General features: G+C 39.1%; 2 protein-coding genes across 2 annotated transcripts; one reads left to right on the top strand and one right to left on the bottom strand.

Moving 5' to 3' along the window:
* Positions 1-6,464: 6,464 nt before the first annotated feature.
* On the top strand, positions 6,465-11,818 carry LOC125124084 (olfactory receptor 4S2-like). The gene is made up of 2 exons (XM_047774256.1): positions 6,465-7,384; positions 11,773-11,818. The coding sequence occupies exons 1-2, from the start codon at positions 6,480-6,482 to the stop codon at positions 11,816-11,818; spliced, it is 951 nt and encodes a 316-aa protein (XP_047630212.1). The 5' UTR covers positions 6,465-6,479.
* Positions 11,819-12,101: 283 nt separating this feature from the next.
* Positions 12,102-13,082, bottom strand: LOC125124489 (olfactory receptor 4P4-like). Its single transcript, XM_047774597.1, has one exon. It carries the CDS (start codon positions 13,080-13,082, stop codon positions 12,102-12,104), a length of 981 nt encoding a protein of 326 aa, XP_047630553.1.
* Between the last annotated feature and the right edge of the window lie 11,848 nt (positions 13,083-24,930).

The following is a 24,930-nucleotide window of genomic DNA, read 5'->3' as shown; positions in this document are numbered from 1 at the left end:
GAAGACACGTCAATGTTCTATTAATAATGAGTACACTACAGTGACTTTAAATCCCTACTTGCCATGATTAAAATTAAAACTGGTCACCACTGTATTCTATAATTTAATTTATATGAGTCATACCGAAAGACTCAGAAATTGGGAAACAAACAGCTTCTAATCTACGAAATAGTTCCATGGAATCTGATCCAGGAACCAAGCACAGAGCACCGTCAGGGACAAAGATTCTATGTGCTCTTGGAGTCCCATGTGTCCAAGGTGCCTCAGGGTGAGAAAAGGTGAGACCCTAAACCTTCAAATTCTCTGAAGCTTTGGACTAGCAGCGTCCTTCCTTTACCCTTGGTAAATCCTGGCATGGAAAGTACAATCAGTCAGACAGTGGAGACGTGGCCCATCTGCACAACAAACAACCCCCACATCAGATCCCTAAGAGGCCCCCAGATAAGGCCCCTTCAGGTCAGAGGGAAATATGCTGGAGAAAACTGGCAGATTGATTTCACTGTCATGCCGAGAGTCCTCGGGAATTTCAGGTATCTCTGGGGCTATGGACACATTGTCTGGATGTGTAGAAGGATTCCCACTAGAACTGAAACGGCAGCTGAAGTGTCTCAGGCTTTACTGAAATAAATAACCCCCAGGTTTGGGCTCCAAGGTCCCTACAAAGGGATAATAATCCAGCATTTGTGTCTCAGGTGACAGAGGGATAATGAGTTCCCCGGAAATAAAATGGACCTCAGTCATCAGAGAAAGTAGATCCAATCAGACCTTGAAAGGGGCCTTAGCCAAGCTACCTCAAAAACTCTAGAAAACTGGGTCAAGTTGCTTCCGATTAATCTGCTCTGCAGGCAGTTAGCCCCAAGCGATAAATTACAGTTAAATGCAACTCTTTCAGGGTAGACCCATTGCCCAAGCCCAAGAGAAGGGACACCTTAACCTTCCTGAAGTGAAACCACTCGAGTAGGCCTTCCAGGTAGAAGAAATCATGAAAGCTCCCACGTAATATTTAAATTACATGCTGCCTGCCCCAACCAACTCAGCAGGACAGAAAGCAGAGAGGCATTTATCACCAGCAAAGCCCTTGAACAACTCTTGATAAATAAAAACAGAATCTGCTAATAAAATGCAGGCCCACCTTTTCCGCTGCCTTCGTGTGCAGTCCAGTTTTCCTTGCCCATTTGCAGACTGCGGCGTGTAGAGACCTCGCGCTGTGGACTGGAGCTCCTCCTGCGAAACGGCTTCGCCACACCTCAGCCCAGTGACCTTGTGCTGAAGTACTGGGTTTGACACTGCAATTCAGGACAGCAAGCGGCCTGGATCAGAGGGGCTGCGCCCAGCCCTGAGCCCTGGAGCCCGAGCTGCTCAGAAGTCCTGGCCTCGCGAGAACTCCGCCCCCCCCCCCCACGCTGATGAGAACTCCGCCCCCTCCCCTCCCTGCTGATGAGAACCCCACCCACTGCCCTCACCCTCCCTGAGAACCCCGCCCACCGCCTGTCTGGAAGAACCTGTGCCCTTGGGAGCCAGCGCGTGCCTCTCTGTTTTGTTTTGTTTTTGTCTTTTTAGGGCCACACCAGGGCACATGGAGGTTCCCAGGCTAGGGGTCCAATCGGAGCTGTAGCTGCCGGCCTACACCATGGCCACAGCAACGCCAGATCTGAACCGCATCTCCAACCTACACCACAGCTCTCGGCAATGCCGGATCCTTAACCCACTGAGCAAGGTGATGGATCGAACCCACGGCCTCAAGGATACTATTCAGGTTTGCTACCACTGAGCAAGTACAGGAACTGCATGTCTCTCGGTTCTTTGATCAAAGAATAAAGCTTCCAGAGTTCCAGTTGTGACTCAGTGGTAGTACCCGACAAGTATCCTTGAGGATATGGTTTCGATCCCTGGCCTCCCTACGTGGGTTAAGGATCTAGTGTTGCCTTGAGCTGTGGTGTAGGTCGCAAAGGAAGCCTGGATCCTGAGTTGCTGTAGCTGTGGCATAGGCTGGCAGCTACAGCTCCAATTCCACCTCTAGCCTGGGAACATCCATATGCCAGAGGTGCAGCCTTAAAAAGAAATAATAGGAGTTCCCGTTGTGGCGCAGTGGTTAACGAATCCGACTAGGAACCATGAGGTTGCGGGTTCCGTCCCTGCCCTTGCTCAGTGGGTTAACGATCCGGCGTTGCCGTGAGCTGTGGTGTAGGTTGCAGACGCGGCTCGGATCCCGTGTTGCTGTGGCTCTGGCGTAGGCCGGTGGCTACAGCTCCAATTCGACCCCTAGCCTGGGAACCTCCATATGCCTCGGGAGCGGCCCAAGAAATAGCAACAACAACAACAAAGACAAAAGACAAAAAAAGCCAAAAAAAAGAAAGAAATAATAATAATAATAATAAACAAAGCTTCCCTTTGCGTTTGAACTGAACCCAACTCAAAGAGTCTGTAATAATATCACATACAAATTTCTAACCAGTAGGGAAGGGAAGTCGATGAATCTATCTTTCCCTTTCCTAGTTATTTAGATTGTTTGGAAAAGGAAAACATAGTCTCTATTAGAAGGTCCAATGAAATCAGGAAAGCATTTGCTGTGGGCAGCTTGTAAATTCCCTCTCAAAGTATGAGACAGTTTCTTTTTGGACATTATATTAAAAAGAAGGGAGGGGGGAGGTGAAGGCCAAGAGGGGAAAGAAAATAAAACATTAATGAGGGGAAAGGAAAGGGTAGGAATGTGAAAGGAATAAGAAAAAATATTAGTGGTCAAGAGTCAGCCTTAAAGGCATACAATCAAAAAGTGGAAAAAAAAAAAAATGAAAGCCTGCACCATGATTCATTCCAGGTATGGGCTGGAAGGGAACTTTTTCCCACTAGTTTCTCCAGAAATCAGCAGAGACTCAACTAAAAAGAAACGCAGTGAACCCCAATAGTACAATGGAGTCCACTCTGTTCCAATCAAATGGAACTTCTGAAAAAGCAGGACGATTAAAATTCAATAGAGAAATACCTCCAAAAAGAGATTTTTGTAATATATATGTTATATAAATAAGCAAATTATACGAAATATATGTAAATATATATACATATAATTTCAATGAAATCGATAATCATAAAACAATTACATACCACTGTTTACTAAAGAGCTCTGGATTAGTGCTATGGTTCCAAATGCAACTATTAGCTGGTATTTACATTTAGCTAATTTAAAAAAAATTTACATGTATTTTTTAAATTTTTTTATTTTTTTTTAATTTTTTTCGTCTTTTGTGTTTTTAAGGCTGCACCCATGGCACATGGAGGTTCCCAGGCTAGGGGTCTAATCGGAGCCGTAGCTGCCGGCCTACGCCACAGCAATGCCATATCCGAGCCACGTCTGCGACCTATACCTCAGCTCATGGCAATGCCAGATCCTTAACCCACTGAGTGAGTCCAGGGAGGGAACCCACGACTACATGGTTCCTAATCAGATTGTTTCCGCTGCACTACAGCGGGAACTCCATACATGTTTTTTTTTTTTTAATTGAAAAGGCACCTGGAAATTAAGTCTCATTGTCAATTCTCTAAAGTGGTTCTGATTCTGGAGGGAGACTTTGGGGGGAAGGCTTTCCCCAGGGTCATTAACCTTTTATATCATTCTCTTTAAAGTGACCCAACAAGAAGTAAACAGCATTTGTTGCCAAAAGTACTGTGAAATGACAGGTTTCAGCTGGTGAGAAACAGGCTGGGAGCAACAAAGACATGACTTCAACCAAACTTTGAGTTTTTTTGGTCAGAGATTCTTTGAAATTAATTATTCACAAAGCAATTCTTAAGGCATCACTTAACTTTATTTTGGAAAAGCACACTCAAATTATCAGAAGAGAGAGAGAGAAATAAAGCAAAACTCAAGCCCTGGGCAATACTGGTGAGATATTTTTTCTTCTAAAGCTAATATTAAATTTTGTGGAAAAAGAGGATTGAATCAAATATCTATATTTTGAATGCTTGTGATATAATTTCAAGATACTGTATAATTTTATGGATGATGATAAGATAATGAAGCTCATCCACACATGACTATGAGAGGGTGTATTCCCGATTATGAGTAAGAAAATGCCAGAATTTCAAAGGAAAGTGAGGCATGATCATGTTGAAATGCTCAGGAAGGGGAGGAAGGTATTGATTCACGGAGAAAGAAGACTTTCTCATGGACATTAGAGAATGGACAATGGAGGCACAGTTGCTAGGCTTGTGTTTAAATGCCCAGTTTCTTCTAGATGAGAACCAAGGAACATTATTCACAGTTGTCAAAAACTGCTATGATTTGAGCTCTCTTAAAAGGAAAAGCTCTCTCCGTGGGAAATAGTATATTTCCTTCAATTCAGGAGGAAAAACAAAAGGGTTATATAAGCATGTAAAACAAGGGAATGTGTTTGAGTGTGATTTGGAATTATTATTATTTCCTTATTCTTGTTATCATTATTCTGTCCTATATAAGACACTAATATAATTAAGTAGAGTAATATAATTAAGTAGACTAATATAAGTCTAACATACAGATCTGCGGAAACACAGCCCTGTAGTTTCCCATAAGCTGGAAAAGCCAGGTCCAACGTTGCTGCAAAGGATAGAGGAGAGCCCAGGGTTCAATAGAGACTGTAAGCCCTGAACTTGAACTTGATAGATCTTTGGAATGTGTCCTCAGGTGGACACAATTCCAGATGCTTACCTAAGACAGCGTGCAATTCTACCCCAGCCCAGAACTAAAGGAATTGTTAACATCTGTAGCTTGGGTTGAAGAGTCACTTCTGAGCCCATTTAATCAAAACTATGTCCCAAAGCCCTTTCCACACATACTTTGCAGTGACCTCACTGGAGTGTTCAAACTTCCAAGTGGAGAGGCATCCCTTAATAAATACGAAAGAGTGGTGAGATTAAGAGCAGAGTCGTTCCCCCCCCCCCTTATTTATTTCTTTACATTAAGAGACGAATGTGGGAGTTCCCGTCATGGCACAGTGGTAGCAAATCCAACTAGGAACCATGAGGTTGCGGTTTTGATCCCTAGTCTTGCTCAGTGGGTTAAGGATCTGGCGTTGCCATGAGCTGTGGTGTAGGTCAGAGATGAAGCTCAGATCTAGTGTGGTTCTGGTGTAGGCTGGCAGCTACAGCTCTGATTCAACCCCTAGCCTGGGAACCTCTGTATGCCATGGGTGCCGTACAAAAGAAAAAAAAAAAGAGTCTAATGTGGAATGTTTAAAATACCAAGGCAAAGCAATTCCTGGGGAATCCTCAAACACAGTTTGAAGATGAAATTTCCCTTTCTTTCATTGCAGATCCAACAGCTCCTGATATATCTCCAGCAGTTTTTTTTTTTTTATTTCTTTTGCTGCCTTTGTTTCTGCCTCCTTTTAAGCATCTGATGGTTTTCCAAATTGAAAGAAATGATGTGATTCCATAGTAGAAATAGCAGTTAATATTATATAAACTTTCTTATTTGCAAATGGAATAACAGAAGCCCCAGGAAGCTAAAGGATTTATTTAGGGATACAGCAACCATATCTCAGAATCAGATTTGTATAATTTTGTTTACCTTCTGCTACTCCACACCACTTCTTGACCATAAAAGCTTTATATTAAATAGGGGATCAAAAATTCATGCACACAAAGATCAGAGTTTTCAAAGGAGAAGCATCTGCGGGGTTATCAAGTCCCAACTAATCGAACCCTCATGGCAGTATTCAGAAGGGAAAATGTCAGCGTATGTTTTGACTTCTGTATACAAAATGAGATGCTAAATTATATGTTAGAGAAAAACAAGTATGGTATCACTTATATGTGAAATAGGAAAAATAAACAAACCAGAAAATATAGCAAAAATGCAGACACACAGATCTAGAGAACAAATTAGTGGTTGCCAGTGGGGAGCAGTGGGGAGGGGCACCTCAGGGCTCAGGGATGGGAGGTACAAAATAGTAGGTTCGGAGTAAGATAGGCTCAAATTGATATTGTATAACAGGGAATATAGACAGTATTTTGTAATAACTAAACAAAGTATCATTTAAAAATTTTATGAGAATAAGATCATTTTTTTCAAAATATAAACATTACCATATCCTCCAACTCAAAAGGTGTCTCAAATTTAGGTTGAGTGCCTTTGAAAGATTAGAAAGAAGTAAATTGTTAGAAACAAAGGAAGGAACCTTAATGAAATATGAGGGAGGTAAACTCAGGGTTAGGTGTGTGCCTGAGAGGGTTTACTTTATTTCTCTAGACTCTGTTTCCTCATCACATGTAAATGACTAGACTATCATTCTGAAGTAAGATGATCAGAATATGGACTTTGATTTTTTAGGTATACAAACCAACCGGCTGGAAGCACCTTTTGTTTTTTTTTCCATTTTTAACTATTCCGCTGATTCATTTCATTTGTTTTGAGTTATACATAAATGTTGGTGGTCTTTGTTATATGTTTCTTTCAGGAAATTTAATGGTCTCTTGGGAATTTGGCCTTCTAGAGTAACTCCATGGAGAAGATAAACAATGTAACTGAATTTGTTTTCTGGGGTCTTTCTCAGAACCTCAAGGTTGAGAAAGTGTGTTTCGTGGTGTTTTCTTTCTTCTACTCTGTCATTCTTCTGGGAAACCTGCTCATCATGCTCACAGTTTATGTGGGCAACCTTTTCAAGTCCCCAATGTATTTCTTTCTCAACTACCTGTCTTTTGTGGACATCTGTTACTCTTCAGTCACAGCTCCTAAGATGATTGTTGACTTACTGGCCAAGACCAAAACAATCTCCTATGTGGGGTGCATGTTGCAGCTCTTTGCAGTACACTTCTTGGGTTGCACTGAGATCTTCATCCTCACGGTAATGGCCTATGATCGTTACGTGGCTATCTGTAAACCCCTACACTATGTGACCATCATGGACCGGGAGAGATGCAATAAAATGTTGCTGGGGACCTGGCTAGGTGGGTTCTTGCACTCCATCGTCCAAGTGGCTCTAGTAGTCCAACTACCCTTCTGTGGGCCCAATGTGATCGATCACTACTTCTGTGATATTCACCCTCTGCTGAAACTTGCCTGCACAGACACATACGTCGTTGGTGTTGCTGTGATAGCCAACAGTGGTATCATCGCTCTGGTGAGCTTTGTTATCTTGCTCTTCTCCTACATCCTCATCCTGGTGTCCCTGAGAAAGCAGTCAGCAGAAGGCAGGCGCAAAGCTCTCTCCACCTGCGGCTCCCACATTGCTGTGGTCATCATCTTTTTTGGTCCCTGTACATTCATGTATATGCGTCCCGAAACTACCTTTTCAGAGGATAAGATGGTGGCTTTGTTTTATACCATCATCACCCCTATGTTAAACCCCCTGATTTATACACTGAGAAATGCAGAAGTAAAAAATGCAATGAAGAAACTGTGGGGCAGGTGGGTTTTCTGGGGAACAAAAGGTACATAGTTGGAAGTAACAATACAAGGTGGATGATCTTCAATGGTCTCATCTGCACAGGGATTTTTTTTGGAGGAGCAACTAAGAGAATAAAATGTTCTATTCAAGTAAGGTATTTTTAAATCACTATTATTTTATTTGTTTGAAAAGTCCATAAGCATGGTTTTCTAAAATATCTAGGAAAAAGAAATCTTATTAAACTCAGAAGCTCAGCATGATCATACTCAGCACCAAGATTTTCTCCTTCCCATTGCCCCCGTTTGCCAATGTCTTTAAAGAATCGAGAGTCCTCTGTGAAGTAAGGCTGTTTTCTAGTATTTAAAACTGTGATTGTGACATATTGCACACTCAAAGGTATATGCTGAATGAAGGAAAGGGTGCATGGAAACTGACAGATCTGAGGTGTTCTGACACAAATCCTCTAAAACGGTGAAAACTAAGTTTCCTGAGGTTGGGATGGGGGAGGGGGTATGTGCAGAATGCCAGCGAGATAAAGAACAGACTTGGAAAACAAAAAATCTGTCTGTCCTTGTCCTCTGGTTTGGAGAAAAAGCTTTTTTCTTTCTCTAGCTCACTTTCTTCATGCAAACAATAAGTAAACTGGAAAAAATTACCTCTAAGATCCCCAGTTTAACTGTAACATCCCATGTATGTGCTTCTGCTAATTGACTCTCATCTTTACTTGTACTCTGTAGCCAGAGATCCTGTCCCTATTAATGTAAGGTGACTCACAGGAAACCCTCAAGAAACTGAATGAAAACAAAATATTTGCAATGAATACATGATTGTGCCTCAATCAAGAGGGTCAACATGATTTGCTGAAATGCATGGTTGGGAAACCATATTCCCTCCACTGTTGGAACCAAGCAGCTTTACTGAAAACCGTGAGCCGTTTATCACTGCCTCCTTGACCAGCATGACCTGATTTCCAGCTGTGGAGTCCAGAGACATTTGTTCTGGACAAATAAACGTATCTTTCTTATGTGAACTGACACTTCCTGGAGCTATATTCCTCCTTCACTTCACCCAACCTGAGATCACATCACAGATTATCTCTCTGCCATTGTTTCATTGTCTTTTCCACAAATCTTCTTATTCAAATTGCTGCCCATACCTCGGTCTGTGTTTATGGTCATGGAGTGTGTGTGTTTTGCACTCACACATTATATTGAGGACTGTTGTAGTGCCTTAAAAAATGATCTCTAATGATGAAGCATTCACAGAATTAAGAAAGATAAAAAGGAAGCAAGATACCTAGATTCTAAGTCATAATTAAGAGATCCTTGCCCTGGGCCACACGAACCCATGCTTATTGTCCCTCCTTGGACATACATTCACTGCATCTCCATGAACCTCCATTTGCTCAATTTTAAGGTGCTCCATAGGTTGGTGCTTCTCATACTTGTCTGATCATTGAAATCATCTTGAGAGGTTTCTGAATAGATGAAAGCATCTATTCCAAGAATTTCTGATCCAGTAGGCTAGTGTTAGAGGGGCTCCACAAATGTGCATTTTTAAAAGCACCTCTGATAATTTTTATCCAGGCAAGGGTACATCCAAGACCTTAGACTTGGAAACACTGGAGCTAGTTGATGTTCTTAGAGCACAAGGGGTCTATGGATCAATAAGACCCCAAGAGACTTACTTTCAGATATAGAATCCCATCTTTCTGCCATAACACAAAGAGACCTAAAATTGAAGTATATTTAGAAAAACTCTGGGATGAATCAATGCTATCCATTTGATGTGTTCTCACAATGCTCTTCCTTTTATGTCTCTGCATGAAAGCCTTGACTACCAAGGGACAGTAGGGATATTGATGGTCTGAAGTCGCTTGGAAAGTAAAAGCTGACAGATGCAGTACTCTCAAAGACAAACAAACAGAACATACGAAATGGTGTTCAAGTTTCTACCATTGAGTTTATGAATGTATTCCTGTTCACAAAAGTTCCTCGGAGTCAATCCCAATCAAAGTAGCTCCGAATGTCTGCCTGGTTCTTTGGAAAGCAATGACCAAGAACTCAACTCTTCCCAGTTTCAGCGGGGGTGAGTCTTGTCAACGACATCATTTTGTTTTATAGATGTATGATCATCCCAACATTGGCTGCCAGTGGTAGAGCTTTTTAATCTCACTGTTAGAAGTAGTAGGCAGATGTGACTTTGATTATAGACTTCCCTGACGAAAATAAATGGTAATCCTTCTCATTTTCTAAATGAGTAAACTAGTTTATTTCATAGTAGAAGACAATAAAAACACATCTTCTAACTAGTGGTTATATTCCTGTCCCCTGGAAGAGCATAAAATATTTAAAACACTTTTCCTGCACTGCTCAATGGACTATGTAAAGATAGCTTTCATGTGCCTCCACATGATAGTATTCCTTCCCTCTTTTGAACATATCCAAGAGATGGAAACATCTATCACCTGTCGGAGCCTCCAGAATTTTCACGACTTTTTTAAAAATAGTAACTGATTGGGAATGCCTCATTTGGACAGTATTCTGACATCCAGTTCTTACCTGGTGTCCGGTTTTGTTTTGTGTCTTGGGGTGTAATGTAACTTCATCTCTTAATACACATCTTTGAAATAGTTCTTATTCCACACTTTGAGTATAAAAAAGCCACAAGGTATGTGCACCACAGAGTAGAGAGAGGCAACACTGTACACCCTCTTATGCACTCAATGAGAGTCAATGATACAGACCAACATCACGTGTACAGATATATAATTTCAATTTCCACAGACCAACCTACCACTTCCACTGTATTTCAAGAAAAATGGAACAGCATGAAGTGTATCTGAGCCTACTCTACAGTTTGGAGTTAAGCCCAGTCAAGCCTGACCTCAGTAGCTGAACCCAAATTGACCCAAAGACACATGAGCAAGAAGTTTCCATGCCTATTGTTTAAGCTGTGAGTTTAGGAATGGCAGTTACACGGCATTATTCAGCTGATTTATCCAAGAATAGATGATCAGATGTAGGAGTGGGAGACAGTCTCAAATTGGTGAAACCTCTAGTATACTTAGTGTAAGGTGCTTTGTAAGGAGCAGTATAACAGGCCAAACAGGAGAGAATGGGCATGAGGGACAGGAATAATAAAAAATAAAAACTAGTAACAAATAATAAACAAAGCAATAAGACACATAATAAAATAATAATTGATAAAATAATAATAAATAATAAAATGAATAATACATAATAAATAATAAAAAAACAAATTCTAAATACCTAAGTAGGCAGCCAGCCTCCCTGGGCTGTGGTGCTCGCTTCTTTGGGTGGAGACAAGGGAGCTAGCTCCTTCTGGCCTCCTGAGAGACACTGAAACCTTGGACTCTCATTCCTATAGAATGGTGGCTCTTTACCGGGGTGATTTTATGCCTGGTGGGCACACGGCAAATGTCTAGACAAACTTGATGTCATGAGTGAGAGGGTGCAGGATCCAGGAGGTCAAATCCAGGAATTCTGTTCCAATCCTACAATGCACAAACTCCTCCTATACTCCTACACCACCCCCACACCAGCTCCCCCCCCGCCAACACACACAACAAAATCTCCTCTGGCCCCAGAGGCTGAGAAACCCTATCTAGAACCAGTTGTCCTCTGCATGACTTATGGGGGAAGAACAAGAAGGAAAGACAGAAATTAGGGGCAAGCAGGTTCTGGCTCAATTTTCAGAAGACATTTCTAACACTAAAACTTCAAAACCATGTCCTGGGCAACCTCAGGATGTGGTGAGCTCCCTGTCAGTGGAGGCATTCAAGGTGCAGCTATGTCGGGAAGGGACTATGGTGGGAAGAATCCTGGAGTGGGAATTAGGAGACTCAGCTCTGCCATAAATTGAGGGCCCTAGCAAGTCTCCATAATATTATTTTTTCCTCACAAACTGAAGACATTGATCCAAAAAAAAAAAAAGAGCTGGTAAATAACATAACAAAATTACATGTCTAAGATTGAAAAAATAGTTCATTATCCAATTTAAAACTTCTAATTACCACTGATAAGTCACTAAGAATTAATTACCACAACGTCCATAAATATGGTATGAGTAGTATATTTATATTGCATTTTTTAGAAGCGCAATGTGTTACTGAAAGAATTAAAGTATAAAACACTTGTGAAATGTTTCACATGGCTTTTTTAAAATTATTGCAGTGGAAGCCTTAAAAATATGGAGGTGTTTAGGACAGCTCTGTGAGAGGGGTCTCAGTTAAGATGGCCACACCTGCTAAATCTTGCAGTCTTCGTAATTTGCCCTGACAAAAGTGCTTTGATGCCCACTATCTCAGTGATTGCTAAGGACAGGATGTTCCAGAGTGTCAGATCTACTCCTCCGGTACAGTCTCAAAAAAGTAAAATGACAAAAGAATTCCCATTGTGTCTCAGCAGGTTAAGACTAACCTGAAAATCTAGTATCCATGAGGATTCGGGTTGATCCCTGGACTTGCCTCAGTGGGGGTAAGGATCCATTGTTGCTGCAAACAGTGAAGTAGGTCGAAGCGACATCTCCAATTTGATCCCTAGCCTGGGAACTTCCATATGCCACATGCGTGGCCCTAAAAAGATTTTAAAAAAAAGAAAAAAGAAAAAAGAAAAAAACAAGGAAAGTGAAGTGGCAGAGGGGCCCTCTCTCTCCAAGGCTTGCAACTTTTGCTGGCAGCGCAGAACCTCCCTGTACCCGCTGCGTGTGTTCACGTTAATGGTTCTGCCGACAGAACAGATCCGGCAAAGGGCACACCCCCCAGAGGCTCCGCTTCCCTTTGGAGAGGTTGTCTCGGCACCACACTTTCCTCATGGCATTCTGCATGTCTGTGTTTCTCAGTGTGTAGATGAGAGGGTTGAACATGGGGGCGATCATGGTGTAAAACAGGGCAAAAATCTGGTCGTTACCGACAGAATCAGCCGTGGGGACATAGGTGAAGATGAGGGGCAAGAAGAACAAGAACACGACGGTGACGTGGGAGCCACAGGTGGAGAGGGCTTTGCGGCGGCCCTCGGAGGGGCGGGTCCGCAGCGTGGACAGGATGATGACGTAAGAAATGACCAAGGCCACAAAGGTCAAAAGGGACAGCCCCCCTGTGGTGGCAATGATTGCGATCACCCACAGGCTAGTGTCGGCGCAGGCCAGCTTCAGCAAGGGGAACACATCACAGAAATAGTGGTCTATCTGATTGGGGCCACAGAAGGGAAGTCCGAGGACAATCAGCACTTGCAGGATGGAATGGATAAATGCTCCGAGAGCAGAAGCCACGACGAGGACATAGCACACCTGGCTGTTCATGATGACCATGTAGTGAAGAGGTCGGCAGACGGCTGCGTAGCGGTCATAGGCCATGGCCACCAAGATGAAGATCTCAGTGGCCCCAAAGAAGTGGGCAGAAAACATCTGGGCCATGCAGCCGTTGTAGGAGATGATCTTCTGCTGGGCCGATAAGTCAGTGATGAGTTTGGGGGCCACGGTGGAGGTAAAGCAGACGTCCACAAAGGACAAGTAGCTGAGGAAAAAGTACATGGGCTGTTCACTGAGGCGGCTTCCCCGGATGGTGAGGAGAATGAGCAGATTTCCTGAGAGGATTGCAACGTAGCAAAGTGAGAACAGCACCAAGCAGGCAACCTCCGCCTTCTCATCACTAAAAAGACCCAGGAGGATGAATTCTGTGATGTTTTCATGTCCCATGGCTTCTGAGCATTTAATCGTTTCGAAGAGGAAGTTAGTATGCTTGAAACATGCTACTTTTTGAAATTATCTATTTTAAAAGTCATTTAGTTAGTCAACTAATATACGTCAGTTGCCTGTTATATTACAAATCACTATCTTGATGCAAGGCTACAGCAAGATACAAAATAGTGTCACTACCCACAAGTTACATCTATTAGAGCAGACATATGGTGACAGTCGCAGCACCAATAATCAAATCATTGCAACGCCGATAAACTTCAATGCCTCACACTAACTGTGAATAGCAGGGTAAGTATTTAAAAGATGAAACACTCCTTTTGGGGGTCAATTTTGAAGTACACTTGCAGTATTAAACTTTGAGAGTGATTTTTGAGTCTCTGTTATATATGAAAGAGTTCTGGGGCTGTCTGTTCTTCAAGGGCCAGAAGGTCACTCTAATTCTTAGCCCTTCCCAGTGACTACATCTGTGCTAAGTTCCGAAAGTTTTGTCATGGCACTAAAGTTCCATGAGGTCATAATTTTAAATATCTGGGTGACAATTTCCAAAAGTGCCTGAAATATTTTTTCATGAACCTTTTTAAAATGGAGAGAGGAAAAGAGTAACAATAACATCTTTGGTGAAAAAGGCTCCATTGTATGGGCTTCTAGGACACATGGCTTCCTGAAATCACCCTTACTTCCCAGTTCACTTTCCAATCTAACCCAGGAGATCTCATCATTTTTGTCCTTTGGTCACACTTTCAGGCACTTCCTTTTGTGACAGCACCCTTGGAGGGGCAGATGGCATTCAGAGATGCTTTTTCACTCAATCCTTTCCATCACCTTGATTGTCTTTGAATTGAATCTCCTCCTTACCAGGCTCATCATATGCCCATGGGATTGAGTCCTGGAATATATTAGTTGAAAAGGAAATGTTTCTTTGCTGCAAAACATAGCACCACATCTCTTCCTTCCCTTTTGTAACATGACCTAGAATGTATTACAAAAACTCTAACGTCAAGGCTCAGTTTTATAAAATGATAAACCCTACACGTTGATAACATTTGTCAGCCTGTTTGTGAAGGTTATAACAGCAACTAAACACTGCACTTTATTACATCTGACTTTTTTTTAAAAAAAGTCTTTTCCTAAATTAACCATCACATTTAATAATGAAAACAAAAGTCCTGACAAAATAGTCCATGAAATTAGAGAATGTGATTCCAGAATTCAGAAACTATTAATATCCAAAGTAGTGAGCCTAACTTTTGCAAAGAAAGAACAAAAAGATAGACATACCTTTCAGAACTGAAGCATATTAAAAATCTAGGCCAGTGAAAGTGTTGTTGGTAAAGAAAATTGCTGGACTTAAACACAGTAAAAAAAAAAAAAGTATGTTGGGGGAAATAACAATTAAAAAATAAATTAAAAACAAATTTTCTTTTAAAAATAAATAAACAAAAATATATTGGAATTTATTCTATGCTTAATTTGACATTTGAAATTGATGTGAAATAATGACTTTTCAGCAACTGATGTTTAAGATTTTGGACCTCCCTGTGGAGGAATGAAATACCTCACAAGGCACAGAAAAATCATATTCTAGATAGTTGAAAGATGCAAATGCATTGAACAAAACTAGAACAAATATTTGAGAAATAATTAAAAAGGATTTATGGGTGTTCGCTGATGGCCTAGCAGGGTAAGGATCCAGCATTATCACTGTTGTGGCTAGGGTCATTTTGTGAGAATAAAATTACAAAGCCTGTCCATATAACATTTTGATGAGTGACCTGGTATAACTTCCCCAGAAAATGCACTAAAGGATATTCATTGCAGACTTATTCCAGCTGGGAAAATGGAAATGATCTTAATACCTGAAAATAGAATGGAAATAAGGTGCGGTGGGTTATTACAATGGAAAACTATGCAGACATTTTAATGTTGCACACAACTATGGCACACATCACTAAGATATGTTTTGAATGCAAAATACAAAAAGGTCCTCAGAGATAATCACAGTATAATAGCTTGTATGTTAAAAATAACATCCACTGAATACTGTGTAGTTTCTACAAGAACATCTGTGCTTATAAATCAATAGGAAAACATGAGGAAGGAAAGATTTACTTCTCAGAAATAAAGTGATGGCCAAAAGGGATTTTAGTGGTATATATTTTGATGTCTTCAGAAATTGGCACAACATTGTAAATCAACTCTAATTTCACTTAAAATATAAAATAAAATAATTGGTGGCACTGAAAACAAACAAAAAAGACAGCACATTTGAGTATTACTTCCATAATTAATTTTAAGACTCATTATTTTGTAATATGGTTTAAGAGAAATACAGTACATAATGAATGCTATTAAAGTAAAACATAAACCACAGTCTTTTCCTAGAATTCAGGAAACATACATAACACATTCCTCATTACTTAGCACTTTATTTCCCCAATTACTCTAGTAAATGTGGACATGGATGTTACTCCCTGAGCACTGTATGCCATAAGTTGTCATAAAAGATGTAAACATAACAGACTGATACATTTCTATTCCCCTTCCCATCCTCTATAAGGAGATATCTGATATAAGGAAACAGGACACATCTATACATTATGCATTGACATTTATGTCAAAATCTTCATCTCCTTTTAGATGATATGTTCTTTTCTTGCTTTTTTTTTTTTTTTTGCACTGCTCCTGTGGCCATGATATATATATATATATATATATATATATATATATGTATATATATATACACACACATATTTTCATCTTTTAGGGCCACAACCGCATTATATGGAAGCTCCCAGGCTAGGGGTTGAATCAGAGCTACAGCTGCCAGCCTATGCCACAGCCACAGCCACGCAGGATCCAAGACATGTTTGCAACATACACCACAGCTCGTGACAATGCAGGATCCTTATCGCACTGAGTGAGGCCAGGGGTGGAACCTGCATCATCATGGATACCAATCTGACCCATGCGGGAACCCCAATACCATTTTCACATCAGCATTAAAAAGTCTATATATACTTGAGTAAATGTGATAAGATTTAAGTAAATCCCAAGATCTTTTGTTAAATCTAAGAGCCATTATTATTGAAGACTCAAATTTATCATTTGCTCTTTTTCCTGCCTCTTTGTTTTGCTGAACTAATACTGACTCTTATTATAGTTTTAATGGAAGAAAACAATACATTTGGAACAGAGGATGCTGAATACTTAGGTCGTGCTACGTGCTACACAAAAGCTATCCGATGTGTGGTGCATTCAGTGGAAAGGACATTCATATCTACTGCTTTTAATTAACTGAAAACATCAGCTCTTCTTCAAGTTCAAAAAAAACCTACACTGGAAAGCATCCTAAAAGGAACAGTTAAGAAACTCATGTTTGGAGTTCCCTTGGTGGCGCAGTGGTTAACAAATCCAACTAGGAACCATGAGGTTGCAGATTTGATCCTTGGCCTTGCTCAGTGGGTTAAGGATCCAGTGTTGCTGTGAGCTGTGGTGTAGGTTGCAGGCACGGCTGGGATCCTCCATTGCTGTGGCGCGGGTGTAGGCTGGTGGCTACAGCTCCGATTCGACCCCTAGCCTGGGAACCTCCATATGCCATGGGAGCGGTCTTAGAAAAGGCAAAAAGACAAAAATAAATAAATTAATTAGTTAATTAAAAAAAAGAAACTCATGTTCACTCTGCCTTAAACAGAATCTAAAAGGAACAAAAAGTGAAAAACAACCGCAACCACCCAAGTCCTGATTTTCAGCGTTATTTTGATTTCCTCCATCCCCCAGAAAATGTTTCTTAGGAAAAAAAGACTGACTAATCTTTATTTCTGAAATACAATTGGCAATTGTACTTGCAAGGAAGGCAGGTTAACGTGGTAAGTGAGGGTACTTGAGTTACACCAAATGGGTTTCAGCATATGGCCCACTACCTAACTGATGAATATTAGTCATGTTACGTATTCTCTGAGGCTTGTTGGTTGTTTTGCTGTTGTTGTTTTTCCAACTGAAAACAGTGATAATAATAGCACCTACCACATAGGAGTCTCATAAGAATCCAATTAAAAGACCCCTATAAAGCATTTACATACAGATATGTACATCTGATACATTACAAGAACTAACTAAATATTAACTCTTTCATTATTAATTCAAAAAAGGACTCATATCCTATCAATGTTTCCCTATGCGTAAAACAAAGGGAGCTCAGGAATAAATTGTCTTCAATGAGTTTAACATGCCACTGAATATAAATTTCTAGAGAAGTTAGGAACTATTTCAACAATTGGCCACTACTGAAAATCCCTGAGTAACTACCAGGAAAATGGGGTACGTAATAGAAGTTCCCATTTCACAAGTGAGAGAACTGAAATCAAGGTAAAAATTCATTTATGAAGACCTCCAGAACCTTACAAAAGATAACCTCCCTTTTATAAGTAGGAATACGTGGATCAAACCCTTCAAGAAAAGAGTTATTTTGTTCATATATTTTACATAGGTCATTTTTAGTTTGCTGCATTTTTTTTCAGTTTGAATAATAAATTATGATCTTTGTTGAAGAAATAGCTATTAGTTATACAATTTGAACTTCTCCAACTGTGGCCACTGACATTTCCTACTATACTACCCAATTTATTTCAAATATCAGGGATTATTGCACATCATGACAGACCTAAGACACATGAGGAAAGGACATAGATTCTGCTCCTTACCTGCCACTTCCTGATTATGTGATTTAGGGGAAAGCACCTCATATTTGTTGAGTATCTATTTCCTCTTAAGAAAATGAGGAACCATAATTTCCATGGATACGTTCAGCTGCCAAGACCTATTTTTTAACATCAAGAGACTAAGTAATTTATCAATCGTCATTTTTATCATCTTTATTGTGCTTCTTTCTTGTTTTCTTTAACTATTTAATATTTCCAACTTTTATTTTTTATCTTGGCTTTTCTATCCAAAATATGTTGCAAAATGTTCTAAAATTCTCTTTGCCTCCTATCCTAGCATCTAACAGTCCCAGGTTTGAAAACCAGGATTTCCAGAGGGCATTTCCATTGTCATTTCCTGTTAAAACAGACTTAATGTTTTTTGTGAACAATGAAAATGCCAAATTGTAACATGACACAGCCGATAGGCTTAGAAGCCAGCAAAGGTTATAAAAGAGATAGTTACCAAGCAGATACATTTTTCAGAATACATATATATGGAAAAATAATTTCTTTGGAGGAAAAAAGCAGATAAGGATAGGTGATTCTATAGCTGTTCAAAGAGATGACTTTATAGACACATGCATGCAAAAATTAAGCAGGAAGAAAGAAAAGGTGGTGAATGACAAAGAAAAATAAAGAACTCACATATTTAATAACAGCCAGTTCCAATCAGTATTTGAAGAGATAGCCTTGACTTCTCGAACTCATGACCACAAATGAAATATATATATTTAATTAATTATATATAAATTATATATTTTAAATCAAAATTCTAAATAAGATCTCTTAGAGGAAAAAGGCAATGAAAAGGTCTCATGGCTTCGTATCTAGCTTTCAAGTTATATTTTTAATAAATATATCTTAAAAGCTAGATTATGTATGCTCAGAATCAGAATAAGAATATATCACAAAACTGCAAGGAAAATGTCAGCTGCATATGGGCCTTTGTTTCTTGTCTTTTTCCCCTTTGATTCAATAATGGCCAGCAAGATCTACTTTCCCAAATGCACGGGGTTTGGGGCTTCCTGGAATATCTGGTCTGAAAGCGTGAAGAGCATGATTTAAAGGCACTGGAGGGACCTGGATGTAATCCCTATGGTGCTTCTTGGACAAAGGAGAAAAAAATAACTCTAGTGATTTTAATTTCCTATCACTCTGACTTTTCAAACTTTTAAAAATGCATTCTTTTAGATTGTTTCAAATATATGATGTTAAATATCAAAGGTAGGTTTTATGGTCAGCGGCCAAAAAGTTTTAAAATCAGTCTTATTCCTTTCTACACAGGGAATGAACCCTAATGCATTCATTGTACTTATTAAGTCTTCCTCTGCTTTCATCACTAAAGCTAATTATTTATTGACATTGAAAGTATTCAGCTTTTTTTGTTCATTTGTTTTGGCTGCACCCGAGGCACAGGCAAGTTCCCAGGCCAGGGGTCGAATCTCAGCCACAGCTGCAAACTGTGCCACACCTGCAGCAACACCTGATCCTTAACCCACTGTGTGGTTTCTGGGGATTGAACCTGGATTGTCTCAGAGACAATACCACCAGATCCTTAGTCTGCTGTGCTACAGAGGGAGCTCCTAGGCTTTTTCTTAATGGAATTAAAGTGAAATTTTAATGTCCCCATTTCCACAAAGCTATCCTCTTTCATTGCTTTTCCTGAAACCAATTCTATACCCAAGTCATCCAATTACATTCACAGTAGATAATTTCACCGGACCATTTGTTTTACCTTCCATAGATAATCCGAGGACTTTTGTTGTTACTCTGTTTTTTTGGTGTTGTTCTTCTAAAATATTGGTGTTCTTTTTTATGTTCTAAATGAATTATTAACTCGATGATATTAAGGTCTACTCTTTCTCAATTTGTATCTGATAATTAAATTGTAATGACGACAAGTGTAATGACAAGTATTGAAAACAGTCATCACAATCTGCTGGTAACTATGGTAACAGTAATAGTAATATTTCCACAGAAGCGCATACGAGGCAATTTGACAAGGATAGATAAGTACTAACTAGTATACTTTGACTGTGGCTAAAGTCCTTTACCAATGCAATGACTGTGAAGAGTAGTATCACACTTGACACAGTGAGAACTTAGTAAGTATTTTTGGATATTCAATTTCAAATAAGGTAGTAAAATAATATGCTGAATATTTCAAAACCATGTTTAAATTAATTGTATAGTTAGAACTCAAGTTGTACATTTGTTTCCAAATTACACAGTCCATTCTAATAGAACTTCAATGGCAACAACAGAATAACTTCCTGAAGTAAACTTCATGGTCTTGATTATCTGATGATGGAAAAGTAACATACAATTGAAAGGATTTATTGCTACATTTTTCTTGAACTACACATAATTATGTTTCACCACCTAAACAAGTTAATTGTTGTGCTTTTGGTATCAAAATATCACAAGGAGGAATGATTATTTTGTGTGTGTGATGTTTGGGGTGTGTGTGCATGTGAATGCTAACAGGACAGTGGCTGAAAGAGGCAACATAGCAACAGTATCAAAACCTAATTAGATATAAATCGTGAGTACTCAAAAGAAGGAAAACAATTTTGGGTGAGGTGCCGGAAGTCCGGGATGATTTCATAGATACCACACAAATGTTGAAGCCAGAATGTCTATGTGACTTTGGTCAGTGAAATCATGGGCAAGAGAATCTGTGTAAAATTGGATGGCAGCTGGCTCACAAAGCTTCACTTGGATAAAGCACAGCAGAACAACGTGGAGCCCCAGGCTGAAACTTTTTCTGGGGTCTACACACTGACAGGCAGGAATGTTAATGTGAATTGTGAGTTTCTGTTGCAAACAAAAATGACTAAAAAAATTATATTCACACATATACAAAACTCTATAATGGATCAGACCAAATGTAGACATACCACCACTCTTAAATTAGCAATTAACATCTTGTAGGCAGATATCCCCTCTGCTTATGTGGAGTTGAATATGTTTTAGAAATGAAGAAATAATGTAACTTGAAACAAATACATTGAAGCCTTAGATTGATCTATGAAGGCTATTAAAAAATACTGGTCAGAGAGTTCCTGCCGTGGTGCAGTGGGTTAAGGATCCACCAGAGTTTCAGCAGCAGTGCAGTTCAATCCCTGGCCTGGGAACTTCCATATGCCAGGTAGAGGTGAAGAAAAAAAAAAGACTATTCATCAGAGTACAAAAGAAATCTTTAAGGGGCAGAGATAAATATGCTTAGTGAGGGGAAATTAAGAAATTATGTCCTCAAATTCAAAAATGAAATAATTTCTAAAAAATTCTGAATTTGAAAGATTCAATTTCTGAGATATTATAACTCAATAAACATAATTAAGAGTTTTTGCACAGGATATTAGACTCATTAGGAAACTAACTGTACCTAGAAAAAGAATCACTAGAATGGCCATGATCAAAAAGACGAAGTGTTTGTGAGGGTATGGAGGAAAGGGAACCCTTTTGCTGGTGGGAATGCAAATTAATATAGCAATTGTGGAAAACAGACTGAATATTCCTGAAAAATTAAAAATCAAACTATCATATGATTCAGCAATCCCATTTCTGGGTATATATATCCAAAGGAAATAGAAATGCTCTCTTTATATATTTAAATTTTTTTGTTATCGTTGATTTTCAATGTTCTGTCAATATCTGCTGTACAGAAAAGTGACCGATATATATATACATATATATGTGTGTGTGTGTGTGTGTGCACACATTCTTTTTCTCACATTATCTTCCAGCCTGATCCATCACAAGTGATTGGATATAGTTTCCTGTGCTCTACAGCAGGATCCCATTGCCCATCCACTACAAATGCAAGTTTTCATCTGCTAACCTCAGACCCCAATCCATCCCACTCCCCCTACCCCGAACAGCAACCACACGTGTGTTCTCTATGGCCATGATCTGTTTCTGTTTTGTAGGTAGATCATTTGTGCCATGTTTTAGACTCCACATGTAAGTGATATCTATATTGTCTGTCTTTCTGTTTCCGACTTACTTCCCTTTGTATGAGAGTCTCTAGTTCCATCCATGTTGCTACCAATGGCGTTGTTTTGTCCTAGTTTATGGCTGAGTAGTATTCCATTGTATAGATGTACCACACCTTCTTAATCCATTTTCTCTTGATGAGCATTGAGGTTGTTTCCATGTCTTGGCTACTGTGAATAGTGCTGCTATGAACATGTGGGTGTATGTATCTTATTCAATGAAAATTGTGTCTGGATAGATGCCCAGGAATGGGATTTCTGGGTCATGTGGTAGCTCTAGATTTAGTTTTCTGGGGGACTTCCATACCATTTTCCATAGTGGTTGTACCAATTTACATTCCTACCAACAGTGAAGCTAGGTTCCCTTAACTCCACATCCACTCCAGCATTTGTTGTTTGTTGACTTGATGGCCACTCTAACTGGTGTGAGATGGTACCCCACTGTTGTTTTGATTGCCCTTCTCTAATAATTAGTGATGTTGAGCATTTCTCATGTGCCTGCTGGCCATCTGTATGTCTTTGGAGAAATGCGTATTTAGGTCTTCTGCCCATTTTCTAATTATTCATTTGTTTTTTTGTTGTTGAGTTGTTTGTATATTTTGGATATTAAACTTTGTCAGCTGAATAATTGCAAAAATTTTCTCCGATTCTGTGGGTTGTTTTTCATTGTTTTGTTTCCTTTGCTGTGCAGAAACTTTTGAATTTAGCAAGTCCCACTATTTTGTGTGTGTCTTTATTGTAGGAGGTGGGTCAAAAAATGTTGCTATGGTTTATGTAAAAGAGCCATTCTGCCTATGTTTTTCTCTAGGAGTTTTAGAGTATCTGCCCTTACATTTAGGTCTTTAATCCATGTTGAGGTTATTTTTATGTATGGTGTTAGAAAATATTCTAATTTCATTGCTTTGCATGTCACTGCCATTTTCCCAGCACGAATTTTGAAGAGATTATCTTTCCTGCACTGTATATTTTTGCCCCCTTTGTCATAGATTACTTGACCGTAGGTGCTTGGGTTTATTTCTGGGCTTTCTCTCCTGTTCCATGGATCTCTATCTCTACTTTTGTGCCAGTACTATACGTTTTGATGACTGTAGCTTTGCAGTAAAGTGTGACATTAGGGAGCTTGATTCCTCCCATTCTGTTTTTTCTTTTCAATATTGCTTTGGCTATTTGAGGACTTTTGCATTTCCATACAAATTTCATTTATTTTTAAAATTATTTAAAATTTTTTATAGTTGACTTATAATGTTCTGTCCATTTCTGCTGTATAGCAAAGTGACCCTGTCATACGTACATATACATATATACACATATACCATACTCTTGGATTGGGATAATCAATATAGTCAAAATAACAACTCTACCTAAGACCATCTACAGATTCAATGCAGTCCCTATCAAATTACCAATGACATTCTTTACAGCAATAGAAAAATATTTTAAAATACATGATGGGGGATAATGTGAGGAAAAATGTATATATATATATATTTTTCCATCTATTTGTGTCTTCGATTACTTTCATGAGCATCTTCTAGTTTTCAAAGTACAGGTCTTTTGTCCCTTTGGTAGGTTTATTCCTAGGTATTTTATTCTTTTTGATGCAGTGTAAAATGGGATGGTTTCCTTAATTTCTCTTTCTGATCTTTCAGTGCTAGTATATAGAACTGCAATTGATTACTGCGTCTTAATTTTGTACCAGACGCCAATGTCATATGCTATCACGTTGATGTGGAATCTCAAAAAGGATGCAATGAACTTCTTTGCAGAACAGATATCAACTCACAGACTTTGAAAAACACATGGTTTCCAAAGGAGACAGGTTGGGGGTGGGGCAATAGGCTGGAGGTTTGGGATAGAAATGCTATAGAATTGGGTTGTATACATGTAAGGATAACTTGATCCCTTGCTGTACAGTGGGAAAAAATAAATTAAAAAAAATAAATAAAAGTAATAATGAAAAAATAACCCCCTTTTCACCTTGAAAAAAAAGAATTGGGTTGTGATGATCATTGTAGACTATAAATGCAATAAAATTCATTGAGTTAAAAAGTTTTGTATCCTGAGACTTTACCAAATTCCTTGATGAGCTCTCACAGTTTTCTGGTGGTGTCTTTTGGATTTTCTAGGTATAGTACCATGTCATCTGCAAAGAGTGATAGTTTTACTTCTTTTCCAATTTGTAGTCCTTTTATTTCTTTTGCTTCTCTGATTGCCATCGCTAGGACTTTCAAAACCATTTTGAATGACATTGGTAAAAGACAGCTTTATCTTGTTCCTGATCTTAGTGGAAATGCTTTCAGTTTTTTTCACCATCGAGAATGATGTTAGCTTTGAGTTTGCTATAAATGATTTTTATTATATTGAGGTAGTTCCCCTCTATGCCCACTCTCTGGAGAGTTTTTATCAGGAATGGGTATTAAATGTTGTCAATTTCTTTCCTGAATTTATTGAGATGATCATATGGTTCTTATCTTTCAGTTTGCTGATGTGGTGTGTCACATTGATAGATTTGCAGATAGTGAAGAATCCTTGCATCCCTCGGATAAATCCTACTTGATTATGGTGTATGATCCTTGTAATGTATATTTGCATGTGCTTTGCTAATAACTTGTTGAAAATCTTTGCATCTATGTTCATGAGTGATAGTGGTCTGTAATTTTTTTTTAGTGTTTTTTTTATTTATTTATTAATCAGGGTAGTGGTGACTTCACAGCATGAACTTGGATGTGATCCTTCCTCTGCAATTTCCTGGAAAAGTTTTAGAAGAAGAGGTGGTAACTCTTCTCTGAATGTTTGGTAGAACTCAGCTGAGAAGCCACCAAGTCCTGGACTTTTGTTTTTTGGAAGTTTTAAAATCACATTTTCAATTTCAGCACTGTGATTCATCTATTCATATTTCTATTTTTCTCATTCAGTCTTGGTAGGTTGTGCCTTTGCAAGTATCTGTCCATTTAGTCTAGGTTTTCCATTTTATGGTAGCCCCTATGTTAGATCTTTTAAATTATACCCTCAAAAATGCTGAGGTAAAATAACCTGTTTAATAATATTCCTTTGCTTTAGACTCTGCCTTGGTATAAATTCTGTCATGAATTTTCTGGTTCATTAAATCTTCTTGGTTATATGGTAAAAAGTGATGTGATTCATGAA

The sequence above is a fragment of the Phacochoerus africanus genome, chromosome 4, assembly GCF_016906955.1.
Source record: "Phacochoerus africanus isolate WHEZ1 chromosome 4, ROS_Pafr_v1, whole genome shotgun sequence".
NCBI classification, from domain to species: domain Eukaryota; kingdom Metazoa; phylum Chordata; class Mammalia; order Artiodactyla; family Suidae; genus Phacochoerus; species Phacochoerus africanus.
Note: the sequence above shows the minus strand (reverse complement) of the source record. Positions and strands in the feature narration are given on the sequence as shown.

What these genes read in the sequence shown, in the direction of transcription:
- LOC125124489 (XM_047774597.1), bottom strand. Translation starts at nt 13,082, where the DNA reads ATGGGACATGAAAACATCACAGAATTCATCCTCCTGGGTCTTTTTAGT.
- LOC125124084 (XM_047774256.1), top strand. Translation starts at nt 6,480, where the DNA reads ATGGAGAAGATAAACAATGTAACTGAATTTGTTTTCTGGGGTCTTTCT. An exon ending in ATGAAGAAACTGTGGGGCAG is followed by an intron (nt 7,385 to 11,772) that starts GTGGGTTTTCTG and finishes AAATGACAAAAG; the next exon opens with AATTCCCATTGTGTCTCAGC.